Here is a 20,512-nt window from a genome sequence, read left to right on the forward strand (position 1 = left end):
TTTGCTAATCTTTCCTCTCCCATTCTATTTAAGTGACCATACCATCTGAGATTGGCTCTGCTAACGCATTCCTGGATGCTGACAATGTCAAGTTCTTTCCTAATATCCTCATTTTTAATATGATATTGCCATTGATGCCATCTGTTCACACCTCTAATCTTTCTCAGGACTCTCATATCTGCAGTCTCTAGTCTTTGGTCAAGTGTTTTACTTCTGACCCAGCTCTCAGATCCATAAGTTAAAATTGGTTTGAACACAGTCTTGTATACAGCTAATTTAGTGTTCCGACTAATTTCTTTCTTATTCCATATGAATTTATTCAATTGACTTCCCACGATACCAGCTTTGCTGATTCTGTTGTCTATTTCTATATTTAGTTTACCATCTTCAGTAAAAATTGTGCCTAAGTAGCTGAAATGTTTTACTTGTTCCACAGGTTCTCCATTCACAAAACAGTTGACATTTTCAATGATTCTGCCTATTTTCATTGTCTTTGTCTTTTTATTGCTGACCTTCATACCATATCTATTACAACAGCTATTCAATTTAGTCAGAGAATCTTGTAGACTTGTAGCGGATTTATTTAGAAGTATAACATCATCCGCATAAAGCAAAGAGCTGACATTAACATCTCCAATTTTGATATCAGGTTTAATACCACATTCCTTCATAATGTGATCCATATAGATAATGAATAACAGAGGGGATAATGTACATCCTTGTCTCACACCAGATTTAACATTAAACCATCTTCCTGTACTTCCTTCAATTCTAACTGCTGACTCACAACTCAAATAAAGACTAAGTATTGCTTGATATAATGCCCCATTGACACCATATAACTGCAGCGTATTGAATAGCTTCTCTCTTGGCACCTTGTCATATGCCTTTTCCAAATCTACAAAACTTAAATACAAATCTTTGTTATATTCCCATGCTTTCTCGACTATTTGTCGTAAAGTGAAGATCTGATCCTGACAGCCTCTATTTGGTCTGAATCCAGCTTGTTCTTCACCAAGCTTTTCTTCCACAATTCTTCTCAACCGTTTCTCAAGTATACTTGCATAGATCTTGCCAGGAACACTCAGTAGGGAAATACCTCTGTAATTCTCACATTCAGTTTTATTTCCCTTTTTATATATGGGTACTATGAGAGCTCTACTCCAATCGTCGGGAATTCGACCCTCTGTCCAGGCTTTCTGAACTATGCAGTGCAGCCACTGTAAGACTCTTATACCACCATACTTCAGCATTTCTGGTCGAATATCATCTACTCCTGCTGCCTTTCCACATTTCAAGCCTTTGATGGCTTTTTCTACTTCGAGTATGGATATGTATTCCTGACTGCATGCCTGGTCAGTGTTTTTTATCACTGTGCTGTCATCACTGCTTGTTTCATTTAGCAGTTTTTCAAAGTAATTACTCCATACTTCAAGGATATCTTTTTCTCCTGTTTTCATTTCACCTTTATCATCTCTAATTCCTTTTACAGCACTCTTTCCTCCATTCCTAAGCTTCTTCAACAACCTCCAGAATATTTTGCCACCTTCTTGATATTTATTTTCTATATTCTTTCCAAAGTCCTCCCATGACTTTTGTTTAGCTAGTTTTACACACTGTTTAGCTTTCTTACATTTGACTCTGTATTCTGTAAGAGTAAAAGCTGACTTATTTGCCAGGAACTTTTGATATGCTTTCTTCTTTTCTTTCACTGCCTCTTTAACTTCCTGTGTCCACCAGGGAGTTCTGATTTTTTTATCTTTGCACACAACCTCACCACATGCCTCTCTGGCAGAATCAATCAATGTTTCCTTCAGAGTTTGCCACTGAATCTCCAAGGTTTGATTCCTGTTCTCAAACTCTTTCATTTTCTTTTCAATAATATTTCTGTATTTTAGTCTACAGTTTACATCTGAGAGCTGCTCAACTTTTATTCGCTTTAAAACTTTCTTACATGTTATTCTTTTCAATATGAAATTCAATTTTATCCTGCTCAAGACTAAACAGTGATCACTTCCAATTTCAAATCCTCTGTACACTCTGGTGTCCTGCACCAGGGAGAAAACATCACTATCAACAATAACATAGTCAATGAGACTTTTCTTATTCCTAGCCTCTTCTCTCCATGTGAATTTGTGCACATTTTTATGTTGGAACATGGTGTTAGTAATAACCAGTCCATGTCCTGAGCAGAAATCCAACAGATATTTGCCATTATTATTAGCTTTGCTCTTTTCTCCAAATTTTCCCAAAATATTTTTGTATGTCTCACAATCATTTCCTACTCTACTATTTAGATCCCCAACAAGGACCAACTTTTCCTTTTTCATTGTGTCAGTTGCTTTTTCTAAAGCCTCAAAAAATTCCACCACTTCTACCTTAGTAGAACCTTCTGTGGGACCATAGGCACAAATAAGTCTCATTGTCCAGTTCCCCATTCTCATATTTGCCCACATTACTCTACTTGAGACTGACTGCCATTCAAGAAGATTAGCCTCGTATTTTGTGTTGAATACTATGGCTACTCCTTCTTTTCCTTGATTGTTATTGCCTGAATATAACATTTTGTATTTATTGCTCAGAAAGATCTCACCAGTTTTGGTCTTTTTTGTTTCAGTCACCCCTATTATGTCGATCTGGTACTTATCTAATTCCTCAGCTAGCTCCATTTCTTTGCCATTCAGGCTTCTTACGTTGATAGTACCGATCTTTAACTCTGGTGATGTTGAGTTGGGGTTTGTTTTCAGATTTGTTCCAGTAGCTGACTTTTCGCTGTTCGCCCTGGTTCCCTGGCGAAAACAACGGGGGCCTTGTTTAACCGGGCGACGCCCCAGCCGGCATGAAATTTTGTCATGTTGTACCATCATTTTTTATTTTGGTTTAACCAATAAGAATACAATTTGGTCGGCTAAATCCCAAATTGCCAGCCCATCCTCGTTCGTTCAGTATCAAAGTAGATACCCAACAGGGTGCACCACGAGAAGGTGAGGATTGGACATTAGGTCAGAAGCCCTGGTCGGTTCTACGCATTCCTTTAAAGGCTATGTGGAGGTCTCCTCTCAGTTATACAGCTTTGACCCTTAAAGAAAGTCAGGTTGCAAAAATCACGCTTTTTTACATAATAAACAAATTGTTGATATCCTCACCTGTAATTCCTTCAATTTCTGTTGAAACATAAAAAACAGCTCTGCCATCTTTTTACAGTCCAATGCAATCTAAACATTCACCTATTTCTTCCCTCTTATTCTTTCATTCTACCTACCTGTGATCCCTGGTTAACAAAATATCTCCCAACAACTACAAACTCTACTTCTTCAAAAAAAGGAAATATATATATATATATTTATATATATCAGTGGCGTTGCATGCCCATTTCGGTTGGGTGTGCTGTTGTGTGGGTTATGCAACCCGCTCCACAAATTTCATGTCAATTTGACTATGTGCATGGGCATCCACAGAAAAATTTCCATCTGGGTGGGGGGAGCAAAGCTTGGAGACAAATAATTACATCAATAAATGTCTTTTAGCAATTTTTTTTTGTATAATTATTATTTGGCAATGTAAATTATAAATATATTATTTTCATTTTACATCGATTTTAATGATCTTTAATTCTTGTAAAAAAAGATATTCAGAATTAATACAGTTTTTAGCACAATTTCATATATAAAAAAAATTGACTGGCATATGTTATTAAAAATCAACTAATGAATTAGTTGATTTTTTTTTTATTATTAGGCAATTTTTTTTTTATTATTATTTTATTAAAAATCAACTAATTAATTAGTGCTTAGTGTAGCTCAGTGGATGTGGCGTTTGCACACCACGGCGCTTAACTGCACGTAGGAAGATTTCTTGGTTTCAAATCTAGTCGGGGACTAGAAGAAATATTTCTAAGTCTTTTTTCGACCGGTTCCCAAGTTAGTCGATCTCTGGCACTCGAAACCAAGAAGTCTTCCTTCGTGCAGTTAAGTGCCGTGGTGTGCAAATGCCACATTCACTGAGCTACACTAAGCACTAATTAATTAGTTGATTTTTAATAAAATAAGCCAGTCAATTTTTTTAATATATGAAATTGTGCTAAAAATAGTATTAATTCCGAATACTTTTTTTCCTTCCCGAAACTCAGGTTTTTCGTCCTGTAAACTCAAGAAAATTGACTGTAAAACCCACATTATTTCAGACATTAAATACAAGTGTTAGGGACCACGAGATGGTGGCACTTGTTGAGCGTCTCTCTTCACTGCGTGCCTGTTAATTAGTGATAGCCTTGAGCCAGCTATCTCTGATTGGGTACCAGTGGAGATTGAACTGCCCACTCAGTCTCCAAAAGTTAGAGGCCTCGCCTACTCCCTATATAAGGGAATAAAAGGTGTTAGCTGATTTTTGAACTAATTAATTCCAAAATCCTAAATTGAATTATTTCAGTTTAAAAGCAAAAAAAATCATAAAACTAACAAGTAAAATAATACTAAATTACATACCTTTTCAAAATGCATTTTTCTGTTTAAATTTGTTTCACTATAAATTTACAATTCACACTTCACTCAGTGACTCACTAGACACAAAAGGCAAACTAACTGGTCGCTGTTCACAGCAGTAATGAACATTTTTTTTCACAAATAAGAAAAAGATGAACCAAAATTAGGAACACTTGCTTTATTGCTGCAATAAAACACGTGTTCTGTGGCTACCCTGCCTTGGGCTGAAACAGGCCAACTCATAATAAAATTTTAAGACAGAAAAAGCGTCCCATGGTCGAGGGTATAAGGTTACATATCTCAATCACTTTTACAATTATAATCTGTGTAATTTTTTACTCGATCCTGGTATGAGTGCCTCCCCTCCCCCTCCCCCCTCTTTGCAGACGCACATGACCATATAATTGCATTTTTATCGATGTATGAAAGTTTTGAGAGCGCATCAGCACTCATCTTAATTGGTCCAGTGCAATTAATTACAGGATAATTTTGAATACTTCTGCAGTGGAGGAACAATCTGTTTGTTTTAGAATTTATTAGAAAACAACAATGAAGGAGAATTATATATTTGGTTGGTATATTTGAAATACTCAAAGATGAGAATATGTGACCATCATTTATAAGACATGAGATTAGGAAATGAAAGGAAAGAATAAGTGTGAGTAGAAATACTTTATTTTTACTAAGTAATTTAAGGAAATTACAACGTCACTAGGATATATATAGAAATAAATTTTAATATGCTTCAATATTTCGGCAACGTCACGTTGCCATTTTCAAGAAACTTAAGAACAAGACACGTGCACGCAGGCACAACAAACAGTAAATGAGGAAGAAGCAGGAAGTTATTATTTCTCCTAATGTCCTGATTGTGCCCACCCTAGCAGGCAATGTTGGTATTCTTGGGCAGTTGGGTGGCTGAAGGTCTTCTGATGTAGGTTTCCCAAATTTGAGGCAGTCTCATGCAGCCAAATTTGTTGAGGTTCGGATTGTTTCTTAGGGCTGCAGCTGATTCCATGAAAAGCCTTTCATACTTGTATTTACTACGGTGTACTATCGTGGCTTTCTTCCACCGTATTCTATGGCAGGTATCCAGTGCATGGCCCGCAAGACCAGAGTGGCTGTACTGGTGAAACCGGATGTAACCATGGAACCTGGCTGTCCTGCCTGTTTGGCCAAAGTAGGACAGCTTACAGCTGCAAGGGACCTGGTATACACCGGGTAGGTCTGGGGGGGGGTCTTTAGTAGAGCGGATAAGGGATGCCAATTTTTTATATGGTCTGTAACAAGAAGTTAAATTATTTTTTTTAGGATTTTTGTAATTTTTTCCAAGGTGCCTCGGATATAGGGTATGGTGATGGATTTAGAGTAATCCTTGTTGCAAGGGGGGGGGGTTTACTTGTTTCAATATATTTTGGTTTTGGGGGGGGGGGTAGCCATTGGTTGAGAATGTGGTTTAGTTCTGTGGTTAGGGCATTGTCATTTGAACAGATAAGTTTAGCCCTGTTGTGTAGTGTCTTAATGACGCCATATTGTTGCGAGGAGGGGTGGTGGGATTGTTGGTGAATGTATCTGCCTGTATGGGTGGGTTTTTTATAGACTGAGAAAACCAAGGTTCCATCAGGCTAGTGGGTGACTAGTGTGTCTAAGAACGGAAGGCAGTTGTTTTTTTCCTCTTCCAGGGTGAATTTGATTCTGGGGTGTTGGTTGTTTATATGTGTTAAGGAAGGAGAAGAGTGCATCAGAGCCATGTGGTCGAATAGCGAACACATCATCAACATAGCGAAGCCAAATGGTTGGTTTTTGTGGGGCTGAGTTTAAGGCTTTCTCTTCAAAAGTCTCCATATAAAAGTTGGCCAAGGGTGGGGAGAGTGGAGAACCCATGGCTGTCCCCTCTATTTGTTTGTAGAATTTTCCTTGCCAAACAAAATAGTCTGAGTTCATTGTGAACTGAAAAGGGGCTGTGATATCGGGAGGAAATTTAGCTTGGATTAGCTCTAAGGATTCTTTGAGTGGGACATTTATGAATAAGGAGGAGACATCAAAGCTGACCATTATGTCAGTGTGTTTGAGTGTAAGGTTTTCTATGCTGGCTTTGAAGTGGGCTGAGTGTTTTTTATGTGTGAAGGTATGTTGCCAGTATAGTGTGAGAGAGCTTTGGCCAAATGTTTAGCTAGTTTGTATGTGGGGGAATCAATGCCATCCACTATGGGACGTAATGGCACATTTTCCTTATGTATTTTTGGGAGTCCATAAATACGGGCGGGTAACGGTTTTAATTTGTCAGTGATTTCCACAGGCCAAGAAGTGACCTTCTTAAGGAACCTGTGGAGTTTTCTAATTTGTGAGTTGGTGGGATTGTACTCGATAGGAAGGTAAGTATCTAACAATAAAGCTTTCAGCTTACCTGTGTAATCCTTTTGGTTAAGCTATACTGCGGCGTTCCCTTTATCAGCTTTGGTGATTATTATTTTCTTGTTTTTCTTTAATTCCAGTAGAGATTTAATTTCCTTGCTGGGCATTGGCTTTTGGTGGTTTAGCTTTGGTCAGAGCACAAGCTACATCCAGTCTAATATCGTTGCTGACGTGGTTTGGAAGGTTTCGTATCCCACGTTCAATTCTTATCATAATATCTTCAGCGGGTATTCTTCTGGGCACAATGGCAAAGTTGTGGCCATGTGCGAGGGCGTCGAGTGCTTCTGGTTTTACACTAATTGACGAAAGGTTGACTACCGTTTCGGTAGGAAGTTGTGGTTTCGAGATCGAGTTCTTTTATAAATTTTCAAATTTTTTGATGTGTCAATCTCAAACTTACAAGGAGACAGAGAGTATTGCAGGAATCAATATGGTTTGATGGAGCAGGAAATCATCTCGTAAAATTTGTTGCTCATGTTATGTGTATTTCTCTGGTTTGTGTATATTTCGCTCAGTTTTTCAAGAATTTTCTTTTCTTTACTGAGACTCAGTGTACATAACATCTAATCGTTATCGGAATTATCCACACTTTCAGGAATCCTACATTCATTAGTTTCTAGTATCAGCGGTTCATCTGTCTTATCAATCTCACTTATGCTGGTATTTTTTTGTAGATCAATAATGTCTTATAATACACAGAATGTTCATTTTCATTCAGGAATAGATATTTTTTACTGTCTGTTGTTTCCAAAGACTAGAATAAAAATGTTTATACTGTTACAAAATTTTGCAACCTCAACAGGTGCTATACTGCACAAGCCAGAGAAACATTTAGGTTTTTTCTCCTAACATCCACTTTGAAATTTTCAGTTCCAGCAACCATGTAACAGCTGTTTGTAATACAGCCATCAGATACAGAAAGCGCTCGACTCATAACAAGTGACAACTTTCATTTGGATTGGTTGACACAATAACCAATTACAGCTGCTGGGTGAGCTCAAAATGTTAGCTCACCTAGCCATGCCTTCTGAGCAGTTTAAAAATACTAGAACACTAACAATTTGATTCACTGCATCCTCTTTACATCTTTTCAAAGGGCTCAAAGGTGTATGCATTTTGAAAGCACACCCGGACTATTAACGCAAATGTGATGCATTGTTTACGCATCGAAAAGTGCCTTCTTGATGAGGATAATTTTAGGAATCATGCAAAGTCTGCAAACAATTAGGGGAATCTCTAACTGGAATAAATACAAAAATATAATGTCAGTGATACTGATATTTCGTGGATGAGCACTGTGCACCTAGGACACCCTAGGTGCACAAAGAAAATTTTCGTCCCTGATATATATATATATATATATATATATATTGATATATATATATATATATATCAGTATATGCCCCTAACCCAGTAGTTAAGTATATTAAATCCTTTTTTATATATATATATATATATATACACACACACACACACACACACGTGTGTGTAAAATATTTTTTAGTGTTTTTATAATATATGTATTATTCTTATTCCTCTAGCACTACAAACTGGTAGTAATACAAGTGGCATCTATAGGTTACAAGTTGCACAAGATAAATTTGTTCATGTGCATACTAAAAGTAAACATTTTAATTGTAATCAAGCTAATGAACAAGAATTTATCATGGCTACCCACTCAATAATTAGGTAAGAAACAATGATTATACCATTAAAATGTGGTTAAATTTTGCTGAAGTTTTCTATAAAAATAATTTTATGCAGTTCTGAAAACAGCATATTTTGAAATATTCTGAATGATATACACTTTGAAATTTTCTTCATCTTCTTTCATCTCATTTAATTCCTTATGTTCCATCATATATTGAATAAAAATTCATTATTTTAACCTATTATCAGATAGTCATCTACAGATTCAAAGTTGTTAATTTTTCATCATTTATTAATAAAATTTTGATAGACACTTGAAAGAATTAACTCTCACTAAACTGAATCCATAGACTACAGGAATAATTTATACTAGTAGAAGGTTTGCTGTAGTGGAATTTCTTTGCAATAATATCATTGTTGCAGTTTGGCTGTTCACATTTACTTAAAGGAACAATGATTATAGAAGGATAACTTTAATGTGTACTGATAGTAGTAAGGTGACAAACAGACAAAATAGTTGTTACTAAGTGACCACTCTGCAAGGGACAGTGATCCAAGCAAAGATATTGTTCTAACAGATCACAGAAAGTGATGTGAGAATAGAGGTTGATGAATTGGAAGTACTTAGGATATTGCACAATCTCAATGCAAATATGGCTGTGGAATTAGTTTGGAGAATCAGTATGCATGTTATGTGCAAAGGCATTACCTCGGAACTAGGCTATTTAACTTAGTCTCAGCTCTATTGAAGTTCCAAGGGAGTGGAAGACAGACAAAATAATTGTGACAAAATCTTCAAGACTGCAGCAGCATATCGGCATCTTTGGAGTGGTGGTAAAACTGTTTTTTGTTTGGGGGAGACAGCATAGATTCGTCCAGGGTAGGTCACTCCTTATAATAATTTACTAACTTTTTATGATAGTGATGGCTTAGTTATTTAAAGAGAAAGGCTAACAGGCAAAAAAAGTTGAGCAGCTCTCAGATGTAAACTGTAGACTAAAATACAGAAATATTATTGAAAAGAAAATGAAAGAGTTTGAGAACAGGAATCAAACCTTGGAGATTCAGTGGCAAACTCTGAAGGAAACATTGATTGATTCTGCCAGAGAGGCATGTGGTGAGGTTGTGTGCAAAGATAAAAAAATCAGAACTCCCTGGTGGACACAGGAAGTTAAAGAGGCAGTGAGGGAAAAGAAGAAAGCATATCAAAAGTTCCTGGCAAATAAGTCAGCTTTTACTCTTACAGAATACAGAGACAAATGTAAGAAAGCTAAACAGTGTGTAAAACTAGCTAAACAAAAGTCATGGGAGGACTTTGGCAAGAATATAGAAAATAAATATCAAGAAGGTGGCAAAATATTCTGGAGGTTGTTGAAGAAGCTTAGGAATGGAGGAAAGAGTGCTGTAAAAGGAATTAGAGATGATAAAGGTGAAATGAAAACAGGAGAAAACGATATCCTTGAAGTATGGAGTAATTACTTTGAAAAACTGCTAAATGAAACAAGCAGTGATGACAGCACAGTGATAAAAAACACTGACCAGACATGCAGTCAGGAATACATATCCATACTTGAAGTAGAAAAAGCCATCAAAGGCTTGAAATGTGGAAAGGCAGCAGGAGTAGATGATATTCGACCAGAAATGCTGAAGTATGGTGGTATAAGAGTCTTACAGTGGCTGCACTGCATAGTTCAGAAAGCCTGGACAGAGGGACGAATTCCCGATGATTGGAGTAGAGCTCTCTTACAGTGGCTGCACTGCATAGTTCAGAAAGCCTGGACAGAGGGACGAATTCCCGATGATTGGAGTAGAGCTCTCATAGTACCCATATATAAAAAGGGAAATAAAACTGCATGTGAGAATTACAGAGGTATTTCCCTACTGAGTGTTCCTGGCAAGATCTATGCAAGTATACTTGAGAAACGGTTGAGAAGAATTGTGGAAGAAAAGCTTGGTGAAGAACAAGCTGGATTCAGGCTAAATAGAGGCTGTCAGGATCAGATCTTCACTTTACGACAAATAGTCGAGAAAGCATGGGAATATAACAAAGATCTGTATTTAAGTTTTGTCGATTTGGAAAAGGCATATGATAAGGTGCCAAGAGAGAAGCTATTAAATACGCTGCAGTTATATGGTGTCAATGGGGCATTATATTTATATCAAGCAATACTTAGTCTTTATTTGAGTTGTGAGTCAGCAGTTAGAATTGAAGGAAGTACAGGAAGATGGTTTAATGTTAAATCTGGTGTGAGACAAGGATGTACATTATCTCCTCTGTTATTCATTATCTATATGGATCACATTATGAAGGAATGTGGTATTAAACCTGATATCAAAATTGGAGATGTTAATGTCAGCTCTTTGCTTTATGCAGATGATGTTATACTTCTAAATAAATCCGCTACAAGTCTGCAAGATTCTCTGACTAAATTGAATAGCTGTTGTAATAGATATGGTATGAAGGTCAGCAATAAAAAGACAAAGACAATGAAAATAGGCAGAATCATTGAAAATGTCAACTGTGTTGTGAATGGAGAACCTGTGGAACAAGTAAAACATTTCAGCTACTTAGGCACAATTTTTACTGAAGATGGTAAACTAAATATAGAAATAGACAACAGAATCAGCAAAGCTGGTATTGTGGGAAGTCAATTGAATAAATTCATATGGAATAAGAAAGAAATTAGTCGGAACACTAAATTAGCTGTATACAAGACTGTGTTCAAACCAATTTTAACTTATGGATCTGAGAGCTGGGTCAGAAGTAAAACACTTGACCAAAGACTAGAGACCGCAGATATGAGAGTCCTGAGAAAGATTAGAGGCGTGAACAGATGGCATCAATGGCAATATCATATTAAAAATGAGGATATTAGGAAAGAACTTGACATTGTCAGCATCCAGGAATGCGTTAGCAGAGCTAATCTCAGATGGTATGGTCACTTAAATAGAATGGGAGAGGAAAGATTAGCAAAACAAGTGTTCTCTGCCAGATTGGCAGGAAAACGACCCAGAGGAAGACCAAGATATATTTGGATTGATACGGTACAAAGTGCCTTAGACGATAGAAATATAAGATCTGATAATGTTGGAGTCTTGACAAGTAACAGACTGATTTGGAGGAAAATTGTAGATAGGAAGTTAGTAATGATGTAATTTTTTCATGTAGTACTGTCATATCCTGTACACCCCTTGAGGGTACATGGCAGGAATTTGATGATGATGATGATGGCTAACACGGTGATACTGCTGGATTTTGCAAAGGTGTTTGACAAGATACCACATGGAACTTTATTATACTAATTGGAACAAATGGAGATGGATTTGAAATGGTGATATGGATACAAGGATGATGGGCATATACCAAAGAATAATATGTGGGGGGGGGGGGGATTAGAATCCAGGAGAAAGCAGGTGACTAGCGTTGTGACGCAAGGCTCTGTGCTTGGACCGTTACTGTTTAATTTGTACATATAGGAAATGATTTGAAGGGAAATATTCAGTTTGCTAATGATGCCAAATTGTATAGTGTAAAAGTTAATCCGTATGATGTAGAGAGCTTGCAAGATGATTTAAGTTGGCTGACAATCTGAACAAAGGAATTGATACCAGTTTAATCTGAAAAAAAGTAAAGTAAATGCGTTCTGAGATGAAAAGATCACAAGCTGTGCACCACATCGATGGCACTGTAGTCCAGGAAATTGATGAAGCTAGGTATTTGGTGGTGGTGATAGATAGAGAGTTGAAGTTTCGGAGGACTGCTAAGATAGTCAAGGTAGCTGTAGAATTACTTGGTTATTGAAAAACACACTAAGAAACAGAAATAAAGAAATTATCCTTCTTCTTTTTATAAGACTTGTGGTCACATCTAGATTAGTATTTTTTTTTATGTTGCTCTCACCCACAAAAGGTTATTTTGTAAACCTCTAGTACATTTTGTATCGTGGGTGAGCTAAGGATTTTTTTTTCTTCTGTTTATGTATGTATAAGATACCAAGAAATTTTATATACTTGGTTTTAATCCTTTCCCCAAGTAAGCAAAATAAAGTTTTGCCCCTCCCCCCCCCCAAAAAAAAAAATAAAATAAAATAAAATAAAATAAAAGATTAAATCCTGAGTGCCCACTGACTTTGTCTGTCAACAATTTCAAGGAGAAGTGTTGAAAGATGTGTGGATAGTTTGGGTCTACCACAATTAGTCTTCGGACTCATGGAGGTGTGTGTGATTACTAATATAGTAATAATTTTCCTCCAAATTAATTTATTTCTTGGCATTTCAAGATTGCAGATCTTTAGTTTGCTTCTTCTAGGACACTAATATCTGCATTATTATACATAGGTCTTTCTGGTATAAGATACGGACTGTAATCCTTTCCTTTCTTTTGCAAGTTACCATACCATCTTATAACTAATTATAATATCAAAAAATTCTTTCTTTTTTGAACTGTGAGGTTAAAAATTTAAGTTTGCAGGAGAAAAATACCCTACTAGGCCATGCAAATTATTGGCATATTCAGGGACTGGCCAAAGAAAGACCAAGAAAAAGTTCCTCTAGTTAGCAACCAGAATTAACCTATGGAAGTAAATGCTATTCCCAAAGGACTGCACAGACTATACTACTATTTCCTCAAATTTCATCATTTAAATGTCCTACAAAAACCCTATCCTTTATTTATCCTACGTTGGTTTTGGCAGAGGGTAACATAAATGGCATGAATTTATTCAATAATTAGCAAGGATTAAATTAATAACTTGCTTCAGAACTTTAGCATCGTACATGTGACTTTAAGGATTAAGTTTGTATTTTAGAGTAACATGTCCTACGACTTCTCATATATTGTTTAATGTATAAGAAGGTTAATTTTATCATGATTAGTTTGGTTTATAGGCTTATTGGTTAGTTAAGATGAACATCATTCATTATAACTAACCAGTTACAATAGTTTTTATTTTTTTATGTTAGCTGTACCACATTACATTATTATTGTAATCAAGTGTATACAGGATATTAGTTTTATTAGTAGAGTCAGTTGACAGATTTCTTAGAGATTGATCTGTAATTTGTGAGGCCTTCATTATGGTCGACTGTCAAGGAGAATCCATCCTTGAGAGGTTGACTAATCTATAGTACCATGGATGGACAATAAGGAACTTATTTACATTTGACTTGAAAAGTTGTGGGCCATATTCCTTAGGAAACACAAGGTGAGGACCTCCAGAGGGCAGCAATTGAAGGGATATACAAATAGTAGAAATTTGTTTTGTTGGTTTGGAGTTGAACTGTGAGAGGGTGTTGGTTATCTGCTGCACAAGGGTAGGGGAATTATTGCTGCCAGTTCTGATGAATAGCAGTCATAGAAGCAAGAAGCATTTATAGAAGATACAGGCTAGAGAGATTGAACAGTTTGCAAAAGTGAGTGAAGTGTATGCTAGTGAGAAGGGGGTCGTCAGTCAATCTGACTGCTCTTTTCTGTATAGCATCCAGTATTTTCAGGGAGTTTTAAGGGCACCACCCCAGATATGAGAGCAGTAGTCAATATCAGGCAGATTTTGAATTTGCATTGCTAGCGTTGAAGTTGATAATGTTCTCCAAACTCCACTGAGGAATGTTTTGAAGATCAGAATTTCAGATAGTAGAAAGGATAGAGTTAGGGAGGTTGTGGTGATTTGTGCTTTGCAGGGTTTGCCAAATGAAAAGGAGTCATACAATGTGTTGTCATCAGCAAAACTATGTACCAGATTAGTAGTCAACTGGAGTAGATAGTTTATGTATGGAAGGAAGAGGGTGAATGAGCAGGACTCTGGCATTAGTTGTATAGAAGTTAAGGAGCCATCCACCATCACTTGAGGTGAGCATCTGGCCAGAAAGCTGGCTACCCAATTGCAGGAGTCAGGGTTCAGACCAAATGATGCGAGTTTTTTAATAGATATTAACATTATTATTATAACGGTGTCTCCATTAAGTCAGAAGACTCGTCGCGGGAGATCCTACATTGACACGCTCACCATTGTTCACACAATACTTATCATACTTCTCCTTTAACTCATTCACAGAAGAACTCGTAACCACCTCTGGCAATGCATTCCACACATTCACCTCCCTCTGTGACATGTGCCAAACTCACTCAAAAGCACAAATCAGATGCAAGAAAATTATCGCCATATCGAAAACTGATTTTGAGAGAGAAACCAGCATACATCAGTAGACCTGTTGATTGAGAGTGATGGAATCCAAATTGTCAGTCATTTATTACATGTGAGAGCCTTCATGGTAGCAAGGAGTTGGTTGTTGATGGTTCTTTCTGTAAATTTAGAAAAAATTGAGGTTAAAGAAAAATTGGACAGTAGTTGGAAGGTAAAGATTTGTCATCCTTGGGAATAGGTTGTATATGGACTAGTTTACATACTGCAGGATAGATATCAGTGGAATAGGATGTAAATGAACGGCATAAAATAGGAGTCAACTCTGGGGCACAAACCTTTAGAACAACTGATACCATCAGGACTGGAGATTTTTTAATATCCAGTTTGAGCAAAATTTTTCTCATCTCTTTCAGGGAAAAATGTCAAATGTGGCATTTGGTGTGGGGGGGGGGGAGGTCATTTACCATGATCAGTTATGCAAAAATTGCAGAATTAGAAAACCAGGAGGTTGGCCTTTTTTTTTTTGTGGGTGTTGATGCAATAGTGCTGTCTGGGTGTAAGAGTGGTGGGAGTATTGTTGAGCAAAAACTACAGCCAGTGACTTTGGCTAGAGCCCAGAAGGCATGGCTGCCGGTAGGGTGCAAGGTTCCTGCTTTCAGTTCTCTCAAAATCAGTTTTCAATGTGGTGATAATTTTCTTGCAGCTGTTTTATGCTTTGGTGTAGGCTGTATAGGAGGATGGAGTTTTGGATGTAAGTCAGTTGCAGTATGCCTGACTTCTTTTGTACAGCCTTGGCATGCCTGCAGGAGAACCACAGCTTAGGTAAGGGACAAGAATTTAGGCTGGAGCAGGGAATAATGTTTCCATGCCAATGAGAATTATTTTGGTGATATTATCTCCACATAAGTTTAGCTCTGGTGGCTAGAACGGTAATCTGATGAAGGAAATGAGGTGTGGAAGTTGCAAAGATAGTCTCACGTGGCTTTCTGGTAACGCCAACAATGCATGGATATGGGTGGTTTTATGTGTGTTGCTCCACAAGGGAAGAGATCTGTGCTATCATCCCAGAACCTTCTTCAAATCCAAATGTTTTCCCTGGATCCAAGATCAAGCCTTTCTTGCACTGTATTCCCCTGTCCACAGTCTTTCCATTTGCCTTGCACACCTATACTCTCATTTTCTAGACTAATGCTACCCTATTCTTCATTCTTAAGCACCACTTCAATCTCTACTTCCTTCTGCTCTCCCATACCACTTCTTACTTGCTCAGATTCATTCTCTGATAGATTGTCAAAAATTTACACGAGAGAGAAATGAAATTTTAACTTATCTAACCAAGCCATATACACTCAGAAAATTTCATGATGTTTTTAATTTTTTTAGAAAGAATTAATTTGTACAAACACATTTGACTATAAATTTGTTTATATGTAAATACTGTTTTGCTTAACTTTTATACATACATATTAGTCATTAGGTTAAATCTGACCAATTATGTATTACCATAGGCCTTGATCTTATATATTGTATCACCCTGCTGTAATTTTGTTAATATGTAAATAGCATAATGCTAAACTTAAATTTTATGCATATATCTTCTTCTGACAGCTTTTCCCACTTAAGTAGGATCGCTGTTTCTGGTGAGTAAGTTGGTAACTTTCACCGTTCCCCTTACATAGTCATTTCTCAGATGATCCTTTCTGGTCACATCACACATCCACTTAAGCATTCTCATCTCCGCTGCCTCCATCCTGCTGATGTTATTTTTTCTCAGGGCCACAGTTTCCAAAGGCTACGTCATAGCTGGTCTCACTACTGTCCTGTAAATTTTGCCTTTTAGATTTCTGGTCACACTGCACATCCACCTAAGCATTCTTATCTCCGCTACCTCCATCCTGCTGATGTAATTTTTCCTCAGGGCCACAGTTTCCAAAGCATGCGTAATTGCTGGTCTCACTACTGTCCTGTAAATTTTGCGTTTTAGAATGATCGGCACCCTCTTATCACATAGCACTCCAGCCATCTCTCTCCAGTTCCTCTATCCTGCTTGTATCCTGCATCCCACTTCCTTCTCAGCCTCACCATTGTCTTTCATTGTTGAACCTAAGTATCTAAAGTGATGACATTTCCTTCCAGCTCCTGGCTGCTATACACTTTGCAACACATATACTCGGTCTTATTTCTGCTCAGTCTCATACCTCTCTCTTTCAGTACTTTTCTCCATCTTTCCAGTTTAATTCCCACTTCTTCTCTTGAATCTGCACATAGCACGATGTCATCTGCATACAACATTGTCCAAGGTGCGTCTTCTCTCACTTCCTCCGTCACCACCTCCATCACAATATTAAACAGGAACGGACTTAATGCTGACCCTTGATGCAAGCCAACTGTCACTGGAAAACTTTTGTCTCTCCCAGGCAGATTCGAACTATTGTCTTGACATTTCTGTACATCTCATGCACCAACCTGACATATTTCTCTGGTACTTTCTTCTCCCTCAGACACCTCCAGACTTCTTGCCTTGACACTCTATCGTATGCTTTCTCCAGATCAATAAATGCCAGATGTAGCTCCCGTTGTTTCTCTCGAAACATTTCCATCATCTGCCGTAACCCAAAGATAGCATCTGTTGTTGATCTACCAGGCCTGAAGCCAAATTGTTCCTTTGCAATCTCCACCTCCTTCCTCAATCTTCCATCAAGAACCCTTTCTAGGATTTTCATTGTGTGGGATATCAACTTTATTCCTCTGTAATTTTTACAGTCTTGTGCATCCCCTTTACCCTTGTAAATGGGGACAAGAGTACTCTCCCTCCATTCCTCGGGTATATTTTCCTGTTGGCAAACTTTCATGAACAGGTCCCACAGCAAGTCAATTCTCTCTTCCCCCAGTGCCTTCCATGCTCCCACTGGAATCCTGTCTGGGCCCACCGATTTTCCATTCTTCATCCTCTTCATGGCCTCCGTCACTTCCACTCTACTGATGTTCTGCACCATCCCCTCAGAAGGCTGCCAATCTTCTCTGTGAGTCCTTGCATTTTCCTCATTCAAAAGTCCCTCAAAGTATATTCTCCAGCTGTTTCTTATGTCCACATCCCACCATAATATTCTTCCTTCAGCATCTTTGATCTGCCTCACATGTACGATGTCCTCTGAAGCCTTATTTCTACATTTTGCCAATCGATAAATCTTTCTCTGACTCTTTAAGTATTAGTATAATAACGTTTGTTGTAATCTTACTATATGTAGATACTGCTTTCCTTGACTTGTTTTGTATATACATATGTTAACCTCTACTGCTGAAACCTCTGCAGTAATTTTGTTTAATCTAAATACTGCATCGCTTAACATAAAGTTTGTGTATGCATCTTATTTACTATTTCATTTTTCGAATAATCATGTAGTGCTGTGTAATTCTCTTTATATGTATTACAGTTTGCTAAATTTAATTTTCATCCATGCATATTATATAATAATCCCTTTTTGCCTATTTTTGTACTGCTATAAAAGCATCTATTATAATTTTACATATATGTAGATACTGCATTCCTTGGCTTAGTGTTTCGTATTTTGTCTATTAACTTATATTGTTAACTATTTTTGCACTGCTGTGATAACCTCTGACCCTATGTGTTGCTGTGCCCTCTGCAGCAGTTCTGTTTATCTGTAGATGCTGCTTTGTGGAACTAGATTCTTGTAAGGACATATTGTTTACAATGTTCTATAAATGCTAATGTTGTAACCTTTAGTATGGCACAGTATAACCTTTGTAGTTTTTGTGCCAAATAAACTATAAACAAAGAAACAAATCATTCTCTGAATAAGGGATCATATTCCCTTATTCAGCACTCTCTCCAAATGACTTGCACCAGAACCATTCAAATACAGTCCACTATTATATAGTTCGATTCATCCTTCACTCATTCCACATGTTAACAAACTGCACTCCTCTCACATTTCTGCTAACGTATCATTCACAATCTTTGCTCTCCACTTCATCTCATCACTGTCATATCTGGGCAACATACTGACTGCCTTTTCTATCACAATATTATCTTTATTCTCAACAATCTCCAGATATCCAGTCATATGTTTTCCTTGTTCCCAGTTAAGTCATTTGTCCCTATTACCTCTACCAACTCTTTTGCTTGCTTACTCCTCACATCCAGTGCCTCAATCACTCTATCCATTTTACCTCCAGGAAAACAAACCTCGTGCATCTTCTTATTTGCCATACCTCTAATAATCGAATCCCCATGCATCATTCACAATCTTTCTTTACCTCTTTCATACTGACATCATTCGTTTTAGTCTTCTTCACACACATATCTACAATTCTCTTCATTTCACTCCACAGAATGATATAATCACGTAATCGCAAGAAAGATATTTATCTAACCAAATATTTCGGTCTGGAATTAGCAGACCATTGTCAGTGGTATTACAAGAACAGTTTAAAAAATACAAGCTAGAATACTAACAATAGATCGTTAAAATTAGAACACGCCGCGTGATGTTATATCACTAAGTATGAAACGGAATATTTTGAAGTAGAAACATGATTAAATTTGCTATTAAAAAAAAATAAAAATGAATGAGTAATCTTGATTAGACTTTCCCAGATTTTTGATATAGATATACAGTCATTACAATTCAGGTTGGGGCGATGGAGCAAGGCCTCCACGCTTTCCTTGAACAAACGTTCGAACCCATAACGGGATCTATGTTATAGGTTCGAACGTTTGTTCAAGGAAATCATGGAGACCTTGCTCCATCGCCCCAACCTGAATCGTAATGACTGTATATCTATATCAAAAATCTGGGAAAGTCTAATCAAGATTACTCATTAATTTTTTTTTTTTTTTAATAGCAAATTCAATCATGTTTCTACTTCAAAATATTCCATTTCATACTTAGTGATATAACATCACGCGGCGTGTTCTAATTTTAACGATCTATTGTTAGTATTCTAGCTTGTATATTTTAAACTGTTCTTGTAATACCACTGACGATGGTCTGCTATTTCCAGACCGAAATATTTGGTTAAGTAAATATCTTTCTTGTGATTACATGATTATATCATTCAGTCTTATGTCGCAAGTATCCTTGAAACAACAAATTTCACTCCACATCCGTTTCAACTCTTGCCTCATCTTCGCCACCTCAGCTTTCAAATCTTTTTTTAATATCATTCACTCTATTTTATCGCCAGTCACACATGCTTGTTTGCCATCAATGTCACTCACCACCTTACTGTTTAAGCATTCATATTGCTTTTGCCATTTTTACTACCATCAGTTCTTTCATTTAGCAGATTGCTCATTCACTTTTTCAAAACTTTTTTTTACCAAAATTTCTTTTATTGACATAATCCAGCCAATACATATAGCACATCTCACAGTTCATGAAACAACTAAAATCGAAATTAAACTAGTAAAGACAAAGCCATCACCTTTTTTACTTGAGAAAAGAACCTTGCAGGTTTATCAAGCTGGAAGATGGCTTCTTCTACTTCTAACTATTGATGTGTTTTTATCAGTGTTTATCATATTCTGTGGTTAGTAATGTTGATTTGACTTCCAGTATAGAGACCACATGTTTATTAACAAGAATTGTTTATTGAAATAACAATAAAACTAAAATTAAATTATCCAAATGAATTTGATCATAAATGAAAACTATATGAAAATATGGCACAGTATGACCTTTTCAGTTTGTTTGTTGTTTTTTTCTTATACAAGGAATTTTTGTTTTTTACTGAAAAGTTATTGGCCTAATCAAAATTATTTTTATTTTTCAACATGATCTCCCTCGAGACTAATAC

The 20,512-nt window shown here is 36.9% G+C and overlaps 1 protein-coding gene across 6 annotated transcripts in view; it reads left to right on the forward strand.

Moving 5' to 3' along the window:
• LOC150094596 (uncharacterized) overlaps nt 1-20,512 on the forward strand; it is a 700,870-nt gene that overhangs the window by 378,130 nt on the left and 302,228 nt on the right. For all 6 annotated transcript variants that reach the window (XM_090411629.1, XM_090411628.1, XM_090411625.1 and 3 more), the window contains one exon: nt 8,438-8,585. In XM_090411629.1, the coding sequence (XP_090267755.1) occupies nt 8,438-8,585 (148 nt within the window). The remainder of the gene's footprint in view (nt 1-8,437; nt 8,586-20,512) is intronic.

Source organism: Typopeltis vanoorti, chromosome 21 (assembly GCF_054136105.1).
Source record: "Typopeltis vanoorti isolate ZY-2024b chromosome 21, IOZ_Tvanoo_1.0, whole genome shotgun sequence".
In the NCBI taxonomy this organism is placed as follows: domain Eukaryota; kingdom Metazoa; phylum Arthropoda; class Arachnida; order Uropygi; family Thelyphonidae; genus Typopeltis; species Typopeltis vanoorti.